Source organism: Hippocampus guttulatus, chromosome 10 (genome assembly GCF_054856545.1).
Source record: "Hippocampus guttulatus isolate MCC_2025c chromosome 10, RoL_Hgut_1.0, whole genome shotgun sequence".
NCBI lineage: Eukaryota > Metazoa > Chordata > Actinopteri > Syngnathiformes > Syngnathidae > Hippocampus > Hippocampus guttulatus.
In genome coordinates this window covers 19,509,416-19,531,055 of record NC_141270.1, presented here as the reverse complement: position 1 = coordinate 19,531,055, position 21,640 = coordinate 19,509,416, and the positions used below count along the sequence as shown (strand labels likewise).

Below are 21,640 nucleotides of genomic sequence, written 5' to 3'. Positions count from 1 at the left end.
GTACATACTGTGCACTCCTTGAGAGCATTTTTTAATGTCCTGTATGGTTATCATTGCTACTGAAACTATGCATATTTCCCCAGTGTAGGACTAATAAAGGTGATAATATTTTATTTTATCTTCCACAACAGATTCAATCTCCAAGTACAAATGTACTGTATTGGAACTACCGGTATGTTGGAAAGAAATCAAAATAGCGCCCTCTGGTGGGACACGACACCCGTCTTGAATGCATTGTCCAAATAGCAAGCACAGAGGGAGAAGGAAGGCAGGAGTGAGAAGAGGACATTAATTAATGGGATTGCAAAACAAATTAGAAGATGAGAAATAGACAGATAACAATGTCAAAGAAAAACGCTTGTTTCATCTGAATTCCACTGTGAGTGCCTCCTCTGCAAAACAGACCTCTCTCCAGGACACACGACAAACAGTGCAAGGAGCCAGAGAAACACTGACGGTAGCAGAATATTCTCCTGACCGCAGCCATGACGGACACCGGTGAGTATTTAACTATTTATTGATCTGCACACTATAGTTAGACTAACAAACAGACAGACAGACAGACAGACAAATACGCAGACAGATAGATAGATAGATATACTGAATAGATAGATAGCTAGATAACGTGCATCACCTTTTTGCTCTTCCCAGGCTATTTTTATTTGACTTTAAATGGATTAGTTGTGGTGATTATCGTCTGCAGGACTCTTGTTTATCCATGTGAGCAGGAGAATTTACTAAGCTGCAGTCATTAACTCATTCAGTGCTTTACCCCCATTCCACATCCCAAAAACATGCATGGTAGGTAAACTGAACACTCTAAATCAGTGGCCCTCAACTAGAAATGCTGTAGGTCCACTTTTTATTTTTATTTTAAATAAGACCAAGGTCCAGTCCCATGCACGGCGGTCATGGGGAGCAGGGCTATATGCCCATTTAGTATGGTCAAGCCAAGCTTATACAAATCAACACTCCTCACAACCAACCAATAATGGGGTGCATGAAAATAACAATTATTCACTTTGCCAGTACACAGAAAATAATGAGAGGTATTGTGTTGAGGCACAGGAACTCTTTTATTTTGTTAAGTTGTGCCTGCTTAATAATAGAAATAGCCCTTTTAGGGAAATAAGACATTTTTACTTTAACTTTGTTAAACAGTAGTTGTCTTTTTTCCCCTTAATTTAACAAAAACAAAACAAAATACTCATTTTACCAAAATAAATACTAAACATGAAAACACAAATATCCTTTTCATTTGTACAATTCCCCTTTTCACATCCCCTCTGAAATCACTGAAAAATATATCAGAAGAGGAGTTCAGAACCATTTTAAATACTGACACAAGGGAGCACAGGAATGTGCAGTGCTGTTCTTCCACTAAAGGTGAATGCAATGTCTGAGGCGTGCAAATATTATTTGAGGACGCCATTGTGATGTTCATTTACCATGTTGCGGTGTTCTGCTGTTAAACAGCTGCAAAGATCCCCGGGTAGACGGGAGCAAAACTGCACACAATCGAAACCTCCCGCGATTCGTCTTGTCTAATTGTCTGTGTGCGGCTCTCCTGGGCTGAAGCTGTGAGCACACTGTGGCGTCGCGCATGCGTCTGTTTCCTGACACAATCATCCATTTTGAATGCGTGTGTATTGGGATAGACGCGTGCTGACGCTTATGTATGGGCACACCTTAAGTTCAGAGGAGCCAATCAGCGCATCGTATATGCTGACGCTTATGTATGGGCACACCTTCAGTTCAGAGGAGCCAATCAGCGCATCGTTATCGCCGACATGCCCTGCTCAGCCAGGGTCTCCAGTTAGTCAAACATTATACACACACAGTCGCACTGCTGCGGTCCTCTACAATACATCTGTTAGTGCACGCAAAGAATACAACGGATAATTTTAACAAGCGATCGCGGTAATGCGCAGATTATAGTCCAAAAATATAAAATTTATAACGTAAAAATCACTTTATAATTTATTATTTTATACAATTTGCCGAGGGTCCGGACAGAGGAGGTCCGGACAGAGGAGGTCGGCGGTCCGGTCGTGGATCGCGGTCTGCCAGTTGAGGAAGCCTGCTCTAAATTGTCCCTAGGTGTGACTTGAGTGTGAATGGTGTTGTTTGTGTGCGATTGGCTGGCAACCAGTTCAGGGTGTACCCTGCCTACTGCCCAAAAACAGCTGGGACAGGCTCCAGCACAGCTGACACCCTTGTGGTTAGAAAATGGGTGGGGGTTGTGTTGGAGAAAAAAAATATATACATTTGAAAAAATAATAATAAAATAAGCCTATCTCAGCTGTCTTTGGGCAGTAAGCGGGGGACACCCTGAACTGGTTGCCAGCCAATCGCAGGGCACACAGAGACAAACAACCATCCGCGCTCACACTCACACCTAGGGACAATTTAGAGTGTTCAATCAGCCTGCCATGCATGTTTTTGGAATGTGGGAGGAAACCGGAGTACCTGGAGAAAACCCACGCAGGCACCTGAAGAACATGTAAACTCCACATAGGAAGGCCGAAGCCGGGATCGAACCCACGACCTCTGCACTGTGAGGTCGATGCGCTAACCACTCCACACTGGGTCGCCTACATAAAATGTAAATATCAAAATTTCAACACAACATTGAATAACTATTTATTTAGATTATTAGAATAACAACAAAATAATTCTAATTAAAATATGCACTGGTTCATTTCCAAAAATTTAGCCATGTTCAAAATGTTATGACCCTGCATCCACAAATTATGTTGTAACTGAGCTAAATCTTTTTTTTTTTTTTTTTTTTTGTCGTTCTGTGCTGCAACTTCTTCTAATTGTAGTTTTGTAGTGGTCAGCTACTGCACAATGCCCTCAACTGCCACATGAACGACTATTACATTTGATTAATCTAAACTTGGGCTTGGAGGTTTATTTTTGTTTTTAACAATAAAAGGAGAGTGGTCCTCTGCATACTTATGGATGAGCATATTTGCGGATTGAAACATTTTTTTTCAATATTTTTGTAATTAAAAAACCTTTGTTTTTTGTTTTTTTGGGGGCAGGGGCTTCCCCTCATTTCCCCAATTTTTTGTGGGAAAGACATCTCGAATTTATATCAGTGTTCTTTTTTTTTGAAGATTTTTTTTTTAGGCAGATTTTCTCTATTCGCGGTCGCCCCGCTCCTTATCCCCCATGAATAGCGGGTGTCTAGATAGCTAATTTATAAAATGTTGTTTTCTGTGTGCCGAGTCAAGTAGCAAGCATTAAGACCCTGAAGCCGTGGTACACCAACTAGCGAGGATTCGAATGTCATTGTTTTCAGCTCCTCTCCTAAATGAAACAAGCCTTGATACACGCTTTGCAGAAACACCCCCTTATTCGTCAGTACATGCTTCGAAGCCTCGACACGTCTCATAACATCACACATTTATTTCCTTCCTTCTTGATTGTTTGCTATTTGTTTGTACTTTGTAATGTATAGTCATACTTTTTGTCGCACTTGATGTATTCTGTTATTTTTTTTGTACTTTGTAAATTTGTTTTACTTATCTGATTTAGTTAGACTTTGATACTTTATCCGAGCTGTTTGGTCGCAATTTTTGTTCCCCTGTTTTTGCGTCTTTGTATTTTAGTATAAGACATGCCACATAACAGTTGTGTCATTGCGCTTGCCCATTTACTACTGTGACTAATAACATCAATGGTGCCACAAAAACTTCAATTTGTTCTGTTATTGTTTTTGTGTTGGTATTTTTGTAATAGTATTTGTGCTTTCTTGACTTGTATTATTGCTATATGTTTGTGATTGTGTTTTATAGATTCTCTGACTGATGCACTCCAGGCTATCAGTGTGAGCACAGAACTCATTGAAGAGGAGCTGAAACCTCATTTGGACATAATTCTGTCTGCACAGTTAGGAAAGCGTAAGTTAAGTAACACAAACGCCATGCACATTGGAACTTGAGTTCAGGAAACTAATTCAGTCCGCGACTCAGAACTGAAACGGTCATGAACCAAGGCAATTTTTTTCCCATAAAAGATGAATGGAAATAGAATGAATCCGTCCGTCTTAGCCTCAGACCCAAGTCAACGTTTCATGCAGTCAGCGAAGACACCCTTAGACTAATGTGCCTGAATGTGGATGAGTGCGCTGAGCATAGAGCCTCAGGCCAAGACCCCGGATAGCTTTGTGGATGACACGGTCACACCACAACTCCGGCAGCTGGGAGGGTTCTCTTTCATCGGGGATTAGTTCCAAAAATGTGCTCTGCCATTCTGTGACGCTATTATGTGCCACACCAGTGACTGATCAGTGCCTCGCATTTCCGCTGTTGCAAGGCTAGCTTCGCTTGTTTCCAAATTTGGCAGATCGCTCTGCGCCATGTTGGGCATTCTTGCGTCTGTCCTTGACCTTTTGCGTGTCGGTGGAATTGAGGAGATCTTCGAAGTATTCTCCCCCACGAATCACAACGTCTCGAGTCGAGGTCAGCATTTCCACTATTCACAGTTTTAATGGTTCACTGATGGTGCTGAGTGGTGGACCAGAAAGTAATTTTCCATGGCCTCGCTGAACTATTCCCACACCTGAATTTTTGCCTCAGCGACCACTGAAGCTGTATTCCGCTTGGCCAGCCGGTATCTATCAGCTGCTTCCGGAGTCCCACAGGCCAAAATGACCTGATAGGACTCTTCAGCTTGACAGCGGGTTCGGGAATTACCGCCACCACAGGCACCGACGACCTTATGGCCACAATGCCAACCAGCTGCCTCAACAATGGAGGCAGAGAACATGGTCTACTCAGACTCAATGTCCCCCGCCTCTCCCGGGACTAGGGTAAAGCTCTGCCGGAGGTGGGAGTTGAAACTCCTTCTGACCGGTGATTCTGCCGGACGTTCCCAGCAAACCATCACAATACGTTTGGGTCTGCCACATTGGATAGTCATCTTCCCCTCCCATCAGAGCCAACCCATGACCAGGTGGTGATCAGTTGACAGCTCCGCTGGGATGTTCTCATGCTCCTGAGCACATCCTCTAAGCCTAAGGACTACAAAAAGGATGGGTACTTTGAACTGTTGTTTGGTGCATAGGCACAAACAACACTCAGATCCAGTCCCCCCCACCTGAAGGCTGCGGGAGGCTACTCTTTTGTCCACCATGGTGAATCCGAATGTACAGGCACCAATTCTCTGTGTTTATCCATCATTTTACTTACCATTTGCAAAGAGAAGCGCGGCATGAGTGAGCATCACATCAGTAGACATAAGCCCACGGAGCTCAAAGGTTCTGAGTGTTCTGGCACCGCCACTGCCTTGGTATTTCTTCCGCAAGCAAGGCTGACAGACTCAGTGTCAACCACACCTTCGCAAGAAACATCATTCTATGGTAGAGTGAGTAAAAATGAAGCCAACCTACTTTGTTATGATTTCGTCACGGGTGCCAAGCTTTCAGGTTGAAATCTCAGATGTTGGCATTGTAGTCGGCTTGTTGCGGTGTGTACTGCCATCACATTTTGTTGAGGCAGACGTAGCAGTCGGCCATAATGCCCGATATCGGCTTGGTGTGTAGAGGCGTTTTGAGCAATCATCTCTAGTGTGGAGGAAGCAGATTAGCATGTATCCAAAAAACAGTTCCAAGTGTTCTTGATTTTCACCATTGTGTACTAATCTCTTCACATTTCTACAGAGAAAGACATTGCTGTTCAGATTGCCAAAAGTGGGATTCTACCTATACTTGCTCAGGCTTTACAAAATAAAACCAGCCTGAGCTGTCAGATTTCCTTGTTGGTGGCTGAAATGGCCCGAGAAGGTAGGACAAAGTTTACATTTTAACTGCATTCAATGAATAACATGTGCATGAAACTCCAACAATTACAAGTGCAACTTAAAACATGTCTTTGGAGGTGGTTATAGAATTTGAGAGTAAATTTTTGATCTTTTTGTCTTTTAGGTGCAGTGAGGGGCTTGTGTATTGAGGCAGGCTTAGTGAAGGTGCTCGTCCCTCATCTGGACAGTAGTGAGCCAGAGATGCTGCTCAATACTGGCAGAGCAATTGGTCGCATTTGCTTTGACAACCGTAAGTCTTCATTCACACTGAAATAAATGTTTTTAATAGATTTTATTATGATCCTTTCATGTTACTCAAGGTCAAATTCAATCTCAACTCAACTGTGTTTATAGAGCACTTTAAAACAACCGCCGCTGTATGCAAAGTGTTATACATGGAGCAAGGATCATATATACAATAACAAACAATAAAACAAGACATTAATAACAAAGACAGTAGAAAGCACAAAAACAGTAAAAATAAAATCAAGTCTGACTCATGCTGAGAATACAAACGAGTTTTGAGACGAGTTTTAAAGATTGCCAGCGAGGGGGCTTGCCGAATGTTCAGTGGGAGGTCATTCCAAAGAGAGGGACCAGCAATGGAAAAGTCTCGATCCCATCTGTGATTTTGCGTAGTCCTTGGTACCTGTAATATTGTCTGGTCCACAGACCTGAGGCACCGGGCAGGTGTGTCGAGGCGGAGGAGCTCAGAGAGGTAAAGTGAAGTGAGGCCATTTCAAGATTTGAAAACAAATAATAGGATCTGAAACAGAACTCTAAAATATAGGGAGCCAGTGAAGGGATGCCAGAGTAGGAGCAATGTGCTTCCTCCTACAAGTACCAGTCAAGAGGGGAGCAGAGGCATTCTGGACCAACTGGAGTACATTATTAGGAAGACCGTACTTGGCGAGTTTATGAGACCGTACTCTGCTTTCTTGATATTGAGAAATGGCCAATGTCAAGAACAAGTTTCATTGCTCAGACTGGACTCCCCCTTTGCGGTCACACATTTTCTGAACTTGAGATGTGTATTTACAGTAGCTTACACCAACCATTTTTTCCTTATTGCACAGTGAATTTGGGACATTGTGTAAAACATATGCAAACATAAACTAAAAAAACAGAATACAATTATTTGCCAAATCATGTTCAACCTATATTTAACTCATATGCTGCAGTCGATGTAAATGAATGAATGTGAAACGCAACACACAATTTTACAAAAATTGTAACAGTATTATTCCTGAATACTGTATTTATTTTACTTTCAACCACTTGACATGTTCAGTGGCATCAGCGCTATACATACACATATAGTTCTTTTTTTTTTCTTTGTAGTTTTGCCCTCTGTGGACAATAAAAGCGGTACTGTGCTATCACCAAAACATATATATATATATATATATAAAAAACATGAATTGGAATATTTCATATTACACATTTTTTATGCTTTGTCTTTGATTTAAAGATGACAATATGCAAAAATCTACAAGATATTTAATGTTCAGTATATTACCAACCAAAACATCACCCCTCCTTCTTGTTGACTTGTGACATGGTGTCCATCCACCACTTGTCCAGAATTCACAAGCAAATCCTCATCGTTCTCAAAACTTCTGATCTTATAATGTCCCATTTGTATTTTTGTATACAGTATGTTCATTACATTTTCTGCTGTGTTGGGGTCTTGTCAGCTTTCAAAATGTTTCTCTGGACAACAGCTGTTGTTTTCCTTGGTCCTTCTCGTCATTATTTTTTACTTGGTGCACCACTGCTTTCTGGACCAAAATACAAAAAAAAAAAAAAAACAGTCCTTAGTGTTGAAAGTATTTTGTTTAGTTATGTTCATGGAGCACTTAATATATCCAAGGCACAACTAATAAATCTCTAGTGTTACGCCTCTTACATGCCAAATAACCAGGAATGCTGTGCTAATTTTTGTCAGAATGCTCTGTCACAGCGCAGAAGATCCAGAATCACAATATTTTCTCTCACTCTGCACAGCATACCAGCAGGATCAGTTAGTCCACTCCGGCGTCATCCTCAAGCTTGTGTCAATCATGAGGAAATATCCAGAGAATGATCCCCTAGTCAACGTCTGTGTGCTGGCTCTCTGTAATTTGGCAGACTTGGGTAAGCATTGATACAAATAATGGCTGATAGATACCAAGTAGGTAAAATTACATTCAAATAATACAAATGTGCCTGCCCATATTAATTAATGGTTCAAGTACTGTATGCTGAAATACAGTAAAGTCTTTATTATAGGGTGTTTTAGTATTACGGCAACACAGTACTTACCAAATATGCAAGATCGTAAAAGACAATAACATTTGCTTTAATATAGACTATTTCTTATTCACTGAGCCATATTCAATGACGTTTCAAACTAACACAAACGTTTTAGACCCAAATTTGAGTTTGCTCACTGGGCTTCTCTGAGAGGTCAGAAGCTAATCAGCCACTGACATGATTCGTATATACAGTATATATATATATATTTTTTTATTTAGGAATGAAACTAAATAATATAAAATGATATTCTAATGAAGAATTTGTGCAGCACTGTTGTTTAATTACCCTATAAAAAGTCGAAATAGTCACCAATTACATCGTCAACCAAGTTACAAAACCCGTGTGCTTTCAGATTCTGCAAGGACGGCTCTTATTGAAGTTGATGTGGGAGATGTCCTGCTTTTTCAATTGAAACGAGCACCTGATGCTGAACGCCAACACATTATCCTGGAAATACTGAGCTCACTGGCCGAGAATGGTATGATTTTTAACATTTCTGCTGAAGAATATTCAAATGTATCAGCCTTCTCACGAATGACTGATTTTCAGAGTTTTTTTCGACAGTTTCAGACTTGCAATTTAATAAAGAAAAAAAACAACGGGGAGCCAGGTTGAACCAGGAAGATGTCAGAATAAAGACTGCGGACGCCGCATAGGCGCCAAGCCTCGCACAAATAACCATCAGAGTACCACTGATGTGACTTTTGGGCGACCTCACCCCCAAAGAAAAGTGGAACATTGCGTGGAGTTAGGGCAACACTGAGTAGTGAGTGTGGTGATGAATATCAGCATCCTCGAATTCACTACATAGGATGTCTGAAGCCAATGCCACGAATGATGCTATGCTTATTCTTGTTTCCTGACTGCGCAATATCTGATTGGTCTTCTCCATGTGGTCTATCACAATAGAATACAATCTTTTGTTTGACCTATATTATATCAGTTGAAAAGAAAATAAACTGTTTCCCTAAACAGAGGTCCATCATAAATTGTAGGTGTGTTTGTGTTTGCATTAAGATATTCACCGATAATTCGGAAAGTTGAACTGCAATTCCTATCCATATGCTTTATTTTTCAAGTGGGGAGTTAAAGCCAAATATAAAGTCAACATTGTGACTCACAGCGGCAACTCTTGTTTTATGTTGAGAGGGAAGAAATTTCATATGTGCTGTATGTGCACATTTGACATTAAAGTTGTATTCAATTCAATTCAATTCAAACAATTTTGCAGATTCTCAGAAAATTGACTATCTCTCTCTCAGGTGCTCCCTCCCCCACCGTTCTGACAGAGGTCGCATTGCAAACATACATATCTGATCTAGGGCCACATCTGAAAGTGACCGCGGTCAGATTTGAAAAAAATCGGAATTGAGCCATTCAGACTGTCATAATAAAATCAGGTACAGGTCACATATGGGCAAAAAAAGTAGTTTGAACATAGCCTAATGTTACAGGTGCAAGACGTTTCTATGTTAACTCGTGGTTCTGTCCCAACAGATATACTGAAGTTTCAATTTGTTGAGTCAGGGGTACCCGAGGCATTATCTGAGCTGATCAGGGGTCTTCAGGGATGTTCAGACCCTCCAGCCCTTTGCAGTGTCAAGATTGCCTCTAACCTCATTGTATCACTTCTTTTAGGAGGTGAGTGCTGCAAGGTAAAACCTTTGTTTACATGATCCGATTTAATGGGTTTGTCTTTATGTTGTTGATCATATTATATAAAGTCAAATACTCTGGATTTCATTTTCATCAGAAACATTTTTGTCAGTCAATCAGTTAGTTTGATTGACTCCCCTCTCATTTTGTTGCCACCATGAAGCGAGCAAAGAAAGCCCATCCATATATTTATGAGGTTGAATTTCACTCTGTGTGTGTGTGTGTGCGCGCGTGTATATGTGTGTGTGTGTGTGTGTGCGCGTGTGTGTGTCAGATGAGTCCATGCAAAAGTGTTTTGGTGAAGGCTCAGGTATGGTGTACCAGGATGTTCTGTCCTGGCTGCAGAGCTCCAACACTCAGCTGCAGTTGTCCGGAGCTTTGGCTATTGCCAACTTTGCAAGAAATGGTAAAATACTTGTCATGAAACTTTTCTGTAAAACTCATATTCAACGATTTCTATATCAGATAGAATTTTGCCAACCTATAATATATGTTTTGAAAGATTTTTGATGGGACCGTTTTTTGTTGTTGTTGTTGTTACTGTATTTTTTTTAAATGCCAGACAGTAACTGTGTGAAGATGATGGACCTTGGTGTGGTCCCTCACATCTTGACCATGTTGGAACAACATATTGACGAAGGAGATGTGTCTGTTCTCCATGCCGGATTGAGCGCACTACGAAATTTAGCCATTCCAGGTACTGATCAAAATAATCCCTGTGAATTTTATGTCACAGAAAAACTGAAAAATGAAAGTACAATTTGTTAGATTTACAGAATTTTGACATAAGTGATGAAACACTGTTTATTATATTCACTTCAATTCAAATTCCATTGAACTGTGTGATAATATGGTGATTTGCACCCCCCCCCCACACCATGTGATCGATGTCTCTAAAACATAAGTACACTTGGGAATTATCAAAAATTTCTTTCTTTAAAAACACCCTCTTCAGAGTTCACCTACTAATCCACTGACCCTATTTAGACGCTTTTGTTATGACGTACATCACAGGTGTCAAAATCAAGGCCTGGGGGCCAGATCTGGCCCGCCACATTATTTTATGTGGCCCACGAAAGCAAATCAAGCATGTCAAGTTCCATGATGCTTGCTGAAGTCTGAACCAAAATTGTCGTATGTCATCCACAATAACAGTCATTATTCTTGACTTCTGATTTTAAAACTAGTTATTCATCAATTTATTGTGTGCTGTGTATGTAATATGTGGAGGGGATTAAACATTTATATGGTTTCACCAAATTCATAACAGCCCTCCAAGGGTAACCGTAACTACAATGTGGCCCACGACAAAAACGAGTTTGACACTCCTGACGTACATGCATACTCAAAATTGCATTATTTTATGTGATTTTCCACATACCGACTATCTCTGTGGTGACTACAGCAACCAAGCAATCTTGGTGACATTAAGCCAAATAGTGACAGTTCTGGGCATTTTATTTAGCATTTGGCATTGTGAATTCCTTTGGTATAGGAGCTTTATGTTTGTGGACCTTGAGCTGAATATGAGACTCCTTCAGTCCCTTTCAGACCCTGTTTCAAATCTCAGAAATGAGTTTCATTCGCAGGGTGTGATGGGGTACTCCAGTCACATGACATGACTCGAGTTCCGTTTGTTTTTAGGGACTTCCGACTTGTTTGCCAAAAACTTGGGAACTCCACTCAACCTTCTCCCAACTCCTAGCCACCCCAGTAGTAAAACTGTCAAGAAGTGCTCCTGGCTCATAGTGTGTGCCTGCAGCTGTTTAGTTCCTGCAGGGCACGGTTTCCAGTCAGTTCAATTCAACATCAAAATGGAGGTAGTGATCCTATCCTTTAGCTCGACCAACCAACTGAAAGGCAGCACACTCAAACACCTATGAATCTGTCCTCTGCTTATCCTCGCAAGGGTCACAGACAGGCGTGCTGGAGTCTATCCTAGCTGTCTTAGGGTAGTAGTCGGGGTACACCCCGAACTGGTTGCCAGCCAATCGCAGGGCACAAACAGACGAACAACCATCTGCGCTGACACTCACACCTAGTGACAATTCCTGCAACATGTGTTTTTGGAATGTGGGAGAAAACCGGAGTACCCGGAAAGAACCCACGCAGGCACAGAGAGAACATGCAAACCCCACAGAGGGAGGCCGTAGCCGGAATCGAACCCTGCACCTCTGCACTGTGAGGCCAACATGTGAACCAGTAGATCACCGTGCCGCCTTTTGTAACTTCATTCATACTAATTATTTCTGTGATCTTTTTCTTTTTTGTCATTCCTATTGGCTTTCTGGGCCCCATATACATTTGTTTTCGATGTGCAGGGTGTCCAATCTTCATTTTCCAATATATTAAATCCTAAAAAATGTCTAAAATAAAGCAACTTCAGAATAATATTACTTTCAATCAGTACATTTTAGTTTTAATTTGCATAGACGAATTAAATGAATAATCCAAATTCTGTCTGTTTGGTAGCTACCAATAAGGTGCGCATGATGGATGTGGCAGAAAGGATAAAGAGCCTTCTGAGATCTGATATGCCTCCAGTTCAATTCAAACTGCTGGGAACGCTACGCATGATAGTTGATGGACGAGGTGAGGTACTCCCTTATACTTTGGAGTATTGAATGCATTAATCCCACAATGAATTGGGATCACTCTCACTGGGGCCTTCCTCAGATCACGCCAGTGAAAGTGGTCTGTAAATGTGTCAAGTTAAATTTGTTTTGTTAATTTACGCCAAATTCTCTTGCATCAATCCTCTCAGTCTGTACCACAATTTAACTGATTATTTTTTTGGCCCATGCACTCTGTATTTCCAATTCATTTGAAAATCAGTTATGTTGTTTTTCTGTGCATTTGTCAGAGGAAGCAGCCGTGGTGCTGGGAACCGATGCCGCTCTCCTATGTCGGGTTACAGAGTGGTGTGAAGCCAAAGACCACGTAGGACTAAGAGGAGAAGCCAGTCGTCTATTGTCTGCTCTTATAAGGCACAGCCGCAGGCCTGTGAGTTATTTTCTGTTTTCATCCAAATCAAGCCCCAATGGAAATATCCAGAGGTGTAAATTCCTCAGTAAATTTTGCCAGTCTGTCATTCTTCATTCACCAGTGGCCAGGCGACCCCGTCTGTCGTCGTCAGTCCGTCATTATTTCAAGCCGAAACAAACTGTCATCGTCAGTAAATCATTCCGTCAGCGTTATTTTAACTTAATAACTTCTGTTAAATAACTGTTAAATAATTGTTCGTTACCACCCAATTTGATTAAATTGATTATTGGAGTGCACTTATATAGCACCAGTGTATCTACATCATACAGTGCCTACCCAAAGAGCTTTACTAAGCCTCATATTCACTTAATCTATTGAACTGTAAAGTACAATTCAGTAAGCCGGTGGCTGCCAGCTGCTGTTTTAAGTCCCAACAAGTTTTACTTTAAACTTTAAAATGCCTTACTGTCACCAGGATCCTGCTCCTCATTGTGGGAAAGGGTAGAATCCAATCCAGGTCAGATCAAATAAAATCCTTCACACTATGTGGGCATCAGCAGCATCCTCAAGCTGGGGCAAACGACTTTCGTTTTTTTGCCATGCATGACGGCATGAGAGAGAGCCTAACGATCGAGTTATCATACGCGACTGAGATGAGCTTCATTGATCAAATTGCTGACTAGTTTATTTCAAGCTCATTAGCTGTGTAACTTCTTATTCACGCTCATGCACATGCATTTATGGGCACCCACTTCCGTGTAAGTTAGTTAGACTCGGTTAGTGACAATTACGTTGACAGACGAACACCCGCTTCCGTCAGTGCTTAGTCCAGGGGCGGCCAACCAGTCAGAGATGAAGAGCCAATTTTTTTACTGTGTTAATGCAAAGAGCCACATCATACCCTTCTTCGCTCACGTGCGTGCACACACACACACACACACACACACACACACACACGTGCGCGCGCACACACACAAACACACACACACACACACACACACACACTTTTTTGGCCAAAGATCGACTGTTGAAGCAACCAACTTCTCCCGAACGACCCGATCGCCCACGTGCAAGCATATACACACACACGCGCTCGCTCGCACGCACGCACTCACGCGGGTGCCCACCAGTGCACTCACGCACATATGCACGCACACCACGATGAGCAACAGTCGGAACGGGCCGAAAATGAATGAAAGCTAAAGATACAAACAAACAAATATTTTTTTCCCCACCCATTTCCTCCTCTCACCCCTGGCGGTCGACTTGGGACCAGTTCGCTGGCTCCCGGTCGATTCTGATTGACGTATTGGGCACCCCTACCTTAAAATCAGAGGTAATTCGCTGACTAGCTTAGCGCTTAGCGCCGTTGTTTGCGCATGAGCGGTGATGCAGTCATCTGATTGGTTGCCCTCTATGTCAATCAAGTAACGGGATTGATGATAGGCTGACGGAGTACGTTCTGTGAAGTTAGTGCCTTGTTTGAATGGCATCGCCACTGCTGAGGCGTTTTCGATGCTTGTCGTGTGAGAGCCCGGGAGCCGCATTGAACCAGCCAAAGCGTCGCATGCGGCTCGCGATCCGCGGGTTGGCCACCCCTGTCTTAGTCCATCACTTTTTTTTTAAAGTTTCCTGTCATTTAATATATCTCCTGTCATCTATATCTATATCTGCCATACCAATATATCTCTGAATTACTGTCCTGAGGTAATTGAAATACAGTATACCAAATAAATCAAAATTATTATAGTTTTCTCTAATTATTATGATTGTTTTGCTTACATCAACGTTCTCTGTTTTTTCCTTACTGACAGGGTGTCATCCATGCTATAGTAAAGGCAGATGGAATTCGCCACCTTATATCCATGTCCAAAAGTGAGCATGTCATCATGCAGAATGAGGCCCTGGTTGCCTTGGCAATTGCATCTACTATCAACATCGGTAAAGTATTGTAAGCTTCTACTCAAAAGTTAAATGTTCAGCCCCTGTGCGAGTTGCCATCATACACTGTAATTACTGGGCAGTTTGTTTGTTTTTCAGGAAAATGCAAATTTCATTCAGACCCAATACGAAAGAGTTTGTCATTCATTAAGAATATAATGGAGTGAGTTCTAAGAATGATATCGGACAAGAGGGATAACAATGTCCATTAACATCTCGCAGTGTTGGGAGTAATACATTAGAAGAGGAAGATTGCTTTTTGCTCGAGCGCAAACATTACCAGTAAAAGTTGAGTAATATTACACTCAATTTCAGTTGCACTAGTTAAAATGCATGTGCTAGGACACAGTGTTGTTTCTCAGTACACGAGCACTTTTGAGAACTATCCCGGTGCAGTATTTTCAACAAAAAAAAAATTCTCCCAGCTTCCAGCAATGTAATCCTGTCTACGATATGACTTGTATCTGAAGTGATGCCAACCTCACGATGTTTTCACTACATTTAGTTCCTTTTAGCGACTACGACCCCTATAGCTCCTCTTTTCCAAAAACAGAAACAAGCATAAATCACAACGGTGCTCCGAATGCCACCAAATTTGTCATTTCCTGCATGATGAAGTTGAATAGGGCCGTCAGTTTTCATCTGTCGCCACTAATCTGGTCAAGTACCAACGGACCTCTCTGTCCATCACTAACAGACGCCCATTTTGCTAATGAGTGACAGAAACGTGCCCAGGACCAAGGCCACACACACACTTCTTCATCAGTTTTGTTGATCAAGGCACCGATCAAGGCACCACAGTTTGAATGATCGTACGTGGACAACGCATGTGGGTAAATCAGCCTGTGAAGTTCAGCATCTTAGTCCATCGTCTTCACTTTCATCCACAGCAAATTCATGTTCATGGCAACCAAAAGCGGGCGGCCAGGTGATCCAGCGGTTAGCACGTTGCCCTCACAGTGCAGAGGTGAAGGGTTCAATTCCGGCTCAGGCCTCCCTGTGTGGAGTTTGCATGTTCTCCCAGGGCCTGCGTGGGTTTTCTCCGGGTACTCCGGTTTCCTCCCACATTCCAAAAACATGCATGGTAGGTTAATGGAACACTGTAAATCAGGGGTGGCCAACCCACGGCTAGTGAGCCGCATGCGGCTCTTTGGCTGGTTCAATGCGGCTCCCGGGCTTTCGCACGGTAATTGTCGAAAACGCCTCGGCGATAGTGCTGCCATTCAAAAAACGGTGCTTAATACACAGAATGTACTACTTCAGCCTATCATCAATCCCATTACTTGATTGACATACAGTAGATGGCAACCAATCAGATGACTGAATCACCGCTCATGCGCAGACAACGGCGCAAAGTGCTAAGCTAGTCAGCCTTAAAACAACATCTGTTTTAAGGCAGGGGTGCCCAATACGTCGATCGCAATCGACCAAGAGCCAGTAGACTGGTCCCAAGTCAACCGCCAGCGATGGGGGGGGGGAAAAAAAAGATTTGTGTGTTTGTGTCTTTGGGTTTCATTTATGTTCGGGCGCTCCGACTGTTGCTCATCATGGCGTGCATGCATATGTGCGCGAGTGCGTGGTCGTGTTCGTGTGTGTGTGTGTGTGTGTGTGGGTGTGTGTAGGGTGTTTGTGTTCATATGCTTGCACATGCGCGATTGGTTGGTCACTTCAAAAGTTGATCTTTGGGCAAAAAAGTGTGTGTGTGTGTGTGTGTGTGTGTGCACGTGCGCGTTTGTTTGTGTGTTGTGTGTGTATGTGCACGTGCGCATTTATGTGTGTGTGTGTGTGTGTGTGTGTGTGTGTGTGTGTGTAGGGTGTTTGTGTTCATATGCTTGCACATGCGCGATTGGTTGGTCACTTCAAAAGTTGATCTTTGGGCAAAAAAGTGTGTGTGTGTGTGTGCATGTGTGCATTTATGTGTGTGTGTGTGTGTGTGTGTGTGTGTAGGGTGTTTGTGTTCATATGCTTGCACGTGCGCGATTGGTTGGTCACTTCAAAAGTTGATCTTTGGGCAAAAAAGTGTGTGTGTGTGTGTGTGCACGTGCGCGTTTGTGTGTGTATGTACACGTGCGCATTTATGTGTGTGTGTGTGGCTCTTTGCAGTAACACAGTAAAAAATTGTCTATTAGTCTCTGACTGGTTGGCCACCCCTGCTCTAAATTGTCCCTTGCTGTGAGTGTGAGCGTGGCAACCGGTTCAGGGCGCCCCCCACCTACTGCCTGAAGACAGCTGGGATAGGCTCCAGCACCCCCACGACCCTTGTGAGGATAAACCGGATCAGAAAATGGATGGATGGATGGTTGGCAACCAAAAGCACCCAATATCAGTATTCTGCTTGATGCAATGCCGACATCTCCACCTAATACCAACCGCCATCTTCGCCCAGCCTTGTCTTCCAATGTAACGCAGGATTTTCATCGTTTGGAGAATCTGAGTTGGTCTGGCCATTTTCTGTGCCGGATTCGGAATCCAAGGACCTTTCTGGCTCAAAAGAATATCCCAGTTGGCCCATTTCTTCTTGACTTGTGTCAGAATGCTCCATTTTTTCAACGACATTACGTCAACAACAATCTGGCCAGTCAACAATTTAAACCACCATTCCTAACATGATGCATTGCATTAAAATTAACCAGGGGGATTGTGGGCCTGCTGTTTTGGCGAGTACAAAACCACATACACAAAGATGTAAACACCAGATATTAATCAAACTTTACAGTATTGCTCCGTTTCCCCATGAATACCTCATTGGGCAAAATTGGGCAGCATAAGTTTACCTTAAAGGAGACCTCACTGTGAGTCCTTAGAATTCCTTGTAGTGTTGAAATTGATTGTGTGGAGGAAAGGACTGAGTATTCTTTGATGAAGGCAAAGTAATTTTATGTTTGTTAAACATTGTTTTTGTGCGGTTATGCCCACAGAGTCTGTGAAGGATCTCTTTACGACAGAGCTATTGGCAATGCTGAAGAAGATGTTGGAAGATCCAACAGGCACAGCTGAAGTCAAGTACAGTGCATTATGTCTCATTTGCAGTCTGGCCAACAGTGGTATGCATTCTTCGAAATCTTATATTGGACTTACATTCAGATATTAATCTCTTGCAGGTTGAAGATTGTCTCTGATGTATAACATTTTATATAAAATGTCAAACATGTTTCCCAAGGAAAAATCTTGTAGTCCAACCTGCTCGAACAGTGGTAGGGAACTCCGGTTGCTTGAGAGCCATATCTTGTCTGTTTTCGATCTCTCCCGACTCCAACTCACCTGATTCAACTGTTCATGATCGGCCTCTACAGAGCTTGGTGATGAGCTGATCATTTGAATCAGGTGGGTTGAACTCGAGAGAGCTCTAAAATAGGCAGGAAATGGCTCTCGAGGAACCGGAGTTTCCTACCCCTGTACGAGAACATGCGACTGACAAAAGAAGTACAAGGCTCAACTAGGTTCCAGGCTAAACAAAAGATTTCAAGATGGTTTTGAGAGAAACAATGTCTTGCTAATTCACCCTCTTGCATTAATTGACCTGTTAGAATATAACAAACTGTTGAAAAAAGCCATCTGTCATATTAACAACTTTATGGGCAAAATGTATTAATAGCATCTGCATGTCATACTTTATTTTCATCAGGCAAACTACCAAAAATCAAACCGTTGCTTTGTCTGCCAAATCACAATGGTCATCCATGTATTGGTAATCTAGTTTAGATAAATTACTGCGACGCTCCTGCCTATGGTTCCTATTTACTGTTGACGACATGAGCCTGACCGCTGCCTGAAATGGTCAAGATGGGCTTTACTTCCGGTCCCTAAATCTTGTCTGATCTCCAAGAGTGCTCGAGTCCTTGGATTTGCGCATCGATGTCAATTATTCTACCTGTCTCCTCAATGGCAACTCTGGTCTGACAGACTCAGACAGGTTGCATTATTGTCTTCTTTTAAACAGCGGTGCCTTGGAAAACAATTTTAATTTGTTCTCAAATCATATTTTCCCATTAATAGGAATAGAAAATGCCATTAATCCAGACTACCCCACCTCCAAAAAAACAACAACAAAAATTGTATTTCAATGGGAAAAATACCACTCCATAGTATTATATTTAATAAAATGGAAAATAATTAAATCGTTTCATAGAATGAAAAAGAATTAAGCTGTTTTTGTCAGATAGCATCAATTGAATGCTTCTTCATCTGGTGTGCCCATTATGGCCACCTTGGGGCAGTATAATACAGACGCAGATATATTGAGGCGCTATTACAAATCTCCCTTGAGTTTTTGATAACATACGACTGGCTGCTTGTATGCTATCCTGTCTGGATGCAGAAGCCAATCATATTTCAGCTGGGCGTGTCCTGCCTTGAACTCTAATGGGGTTCATAATAACACCTCAACTCCTCTCTCAGCTCACCAGCACGGCACTAACATTAGTTGTTCTATGAAGAAGATAAAGCGTAAAGGATACATGATGCGAGCATTGTTATATTGTCAATTTACATGTGCTGCGACACTGTTTGTTTTCAAGCCATTGATTAAAGTTAAAGCGCTGCAAAATAAATGATAATTAGCATTAGCGTTAAGGTCAGAAAGGGAAAGCTATGGTTGTTTTAAGTACACAAGGTGTCATTCTCCTTGTTTTATGTTTAATTTGGCAGTAAATTTCAATTGGGACTGGCATTACACAGTTCGAAGCCTCTTTCTTGATGAAGTGTGTTGAGTTGAGTTCACTGCCAACATCCAGCGCTTGTATCTCAAGATTGAGCTTGCAAGTCAAAGCAAAAAAATGAAAGTCATCTGAATGACGGCTAATTGTAAGTTGGGTCACTCGTATCTCAAAGCACCACTGCATCTGTCTTTTATTCAAATGGTGATTTTACAGCTCTGTTGATCTACGATGTGCATATTTTTCTTTATTTTATTACTTGTCTTGTTTTACCATAATCAATTTGTTGTTGGCGATGTTTTATTGTGGAATGTACATTGTACAACACGTCATTTGTACGGAGAGGTGTTTTTGACATACCGTACTATGATTATGATTTAAATTTGGACCGTGGTTTTTCTAGGTGTGATGAATGCAGAATTGGAGGAAGTGAATATGAAAGACAGCCTCAAGAAACTGACTGACCACAGCAACAGTCAGCTTGCTGCACAGGCCAGCTCCGCATTAGCTCTTCTAGGTGATGCAAGCTGAGCCTAACGAAGACCTTGTCTGCAATAATGCACTCATTTGATTGTGTTGCTTCCTGCACATAAACCTGTAGAGGGCAGTTACTTTTGTTAGTGAAGTAGAAGGTCTACAGTGTACAAACAACGTCAAAACAAATGCTGGATCCGTGGAAATATTTGCAAGTGCTGTGTTAAAAGGTGTTTTTTTTTTCGTCTCCACTTATAATCAATAATTAAGAAATTCAAGGAGCAGCTTTGTTTACATCCTAGCAGCAATATCATTCTATTTCGAAATGAAAGTACTGATATTTTCCCCCGGACTGTTTTAAAGTTATGATGATGAGGCACATGACCCTGCTTTGACGAATAAATCTAAAGAATGCTTTGAACAAATCTCACAAATTCATTACCATGAGCTGTATTGTTCACTGGAAAGGAAAACATTCCCCTTACAACTACCTAACAGTGTCAATCAAAGCAAATGGAATGTGGGAGGAAAGCTCAGTACCTAAAAATGACTACTTATCAGGGACGTAGTAGGATTCTGCTTTTTCATGGTTCAGACCAACCCATTTCATTTTGCATCATTTTAATGGTTAAATAGCTTACCATTCCCTCCAACATCTACAATATATTAACATTGTATCAAACAAAAGTCAAAGTTGCAACAGCATCCACTTACGAAATCATAATGAGCATTATTTCAACAAGGACAAGAATTAAGAAAAATTTGCAGTGCTTTAAGAATGTATTTGAACACCTGTCATATCTATCACAGAGACCATCCAGCAATATCCATCCATCCATTTTCCGAACCGCTTGATCCTCACTAGGGTCGCGGGGGGTGCTGGAGCCTATCCCAGCCGTCTTCGGGCAGTAGGCGGGGGACACCCTGAATCAGTTGCCAGCCAATCGCAGGGCACACAGAGACAAACAACCATCCACGCCCACACTCACACCTCGGGACAATTTAGAGCGTCCAATCAACCATGCATGTTTTTGGAATGTGGGAGGAAACCGGAGCACCCGGAGAAAACCCACGCAGGCCCGGGGAGAACATGCAAACTCCACACAGGGAGGCCAGAGCTGGAATCGAACCCAGTACCTCTGCACTGTGAAGCCGACGTGCTAACCACTGGACCACCGGGCCGCCATCATCCAGCAATAATTGGTTTCATTTTGTGTAAGCCTTCTGTTTTTTATAGGAATTGTTGGGGGAAGAGTGGCCTCCTCTTCCCCGCGTGTTCGTTGAATTTCGGACGAGGAGAATGTTGGTAAACCAAATAAAGGCTGGAGGCGATGAACAGGTCCTTCGAAGGGTTTACTTTATTTTTCTGCAGTTTACGAATCGATTCGGGCTCCTGAGGGGTCCAGATTTGAATCAGGAAGCGTAAAAGAAACACATTCATGAGATTATATAGAGACAATATGATAATGAGAGGCGGGGAGGTACCCCTCTCATGCAAATCCCAGAAACAAAGAAAGTAACATGTCATGTCACCCGGTGTGGTTGGAAGAAGTTGGGAGCGGTGAGGTGAGACCAGACCACCACTACCCACCATTTGGTGTGATGGCAGGAACAGATACTTGAGATAACAGTTCTTCTTTTGATGTTAAACATGTCCTGTGGAGGGGGGCACTAAAGGTGATTGTAAAAACAGTGAGCAGGAAATACCTTCAACAGCATTCTACATTGTTTCTTTCAAGTGTCTGAACAAACACAACTAACAGAGGAATAACACCTTAACCATCAGACCTAACTAAGAAGAGAGGAATAATACAAGAGTA

General features: G+C 42.1%; 1 protein-coding gene across 2 annotated transcripts; it reads left to right on the top strand.

Moving 5' to 3' along the window:
* Positions 1-220: 220 nt before the first annotated feature.
* On the top strand, positions 221-21,162 carry LOC147199533 (rap1 GTPase-GDP dissociation stimulator 1-A). 2 transcript variants are annotated; one of them, XM_086122433.1, is made up of 14 exons: positions 221-498; positions 3,807-3,911; positions 5,672-5,794; positions 5,936-6,061; positions 7,819-7,947; positions 8,462-8,587; positions 9,607-9,750; positions 10,040-10,171; positions 10,328-10,462; positions 12,238-12,357; positions 12,629-12,768; positions 14,565-14,691; positions 17,610-17,735; positions 19,750-21,162. In XM_086122433.1, exons 1-14 carry the CDS (start codon positions 486-488, stop codon positions 19,875-19,877), a joined length of 1,674 nt encoding a protein of 557 aa, XP_085978559.1. In that variant the 5' UTR covers positions 221-485; the 3' UTR covers positions 19,878-21,162. The 2 variants fall into 2 exon arrangements, with proteins under 2 accessions (XP_085978559.1, XP_085978560.1); XM_086122434.1 differs by lacking the exons at positions 17,610-17,735; positions 19,750-21,162 and adding an exon at positions 14,791-17,599.
* The last annotated feature ends 478 nt before the right edge of the window (positions 21,163-21,640 follow it).

Excerpts from the sequence above, each read along its gene's own strand:
- LOC147199533 (XM_086122433.1), top strand. Across the intron at positions 6,062-7,818 it reads TCGCATTTGCTTTGACAACC|CATACCAGCAGGATCAGTTA; the intron begins GTAAGTCTTCAT and ends CACTCTGCACAG. Across the intron at positions 12,769-14,564 it reads TAAGGCACAGCCGCAGGCCT|GGTGTCATCCATGCTATAGT; the intron begins GTGAGTTATTTT and ends CCTTACTGACAG.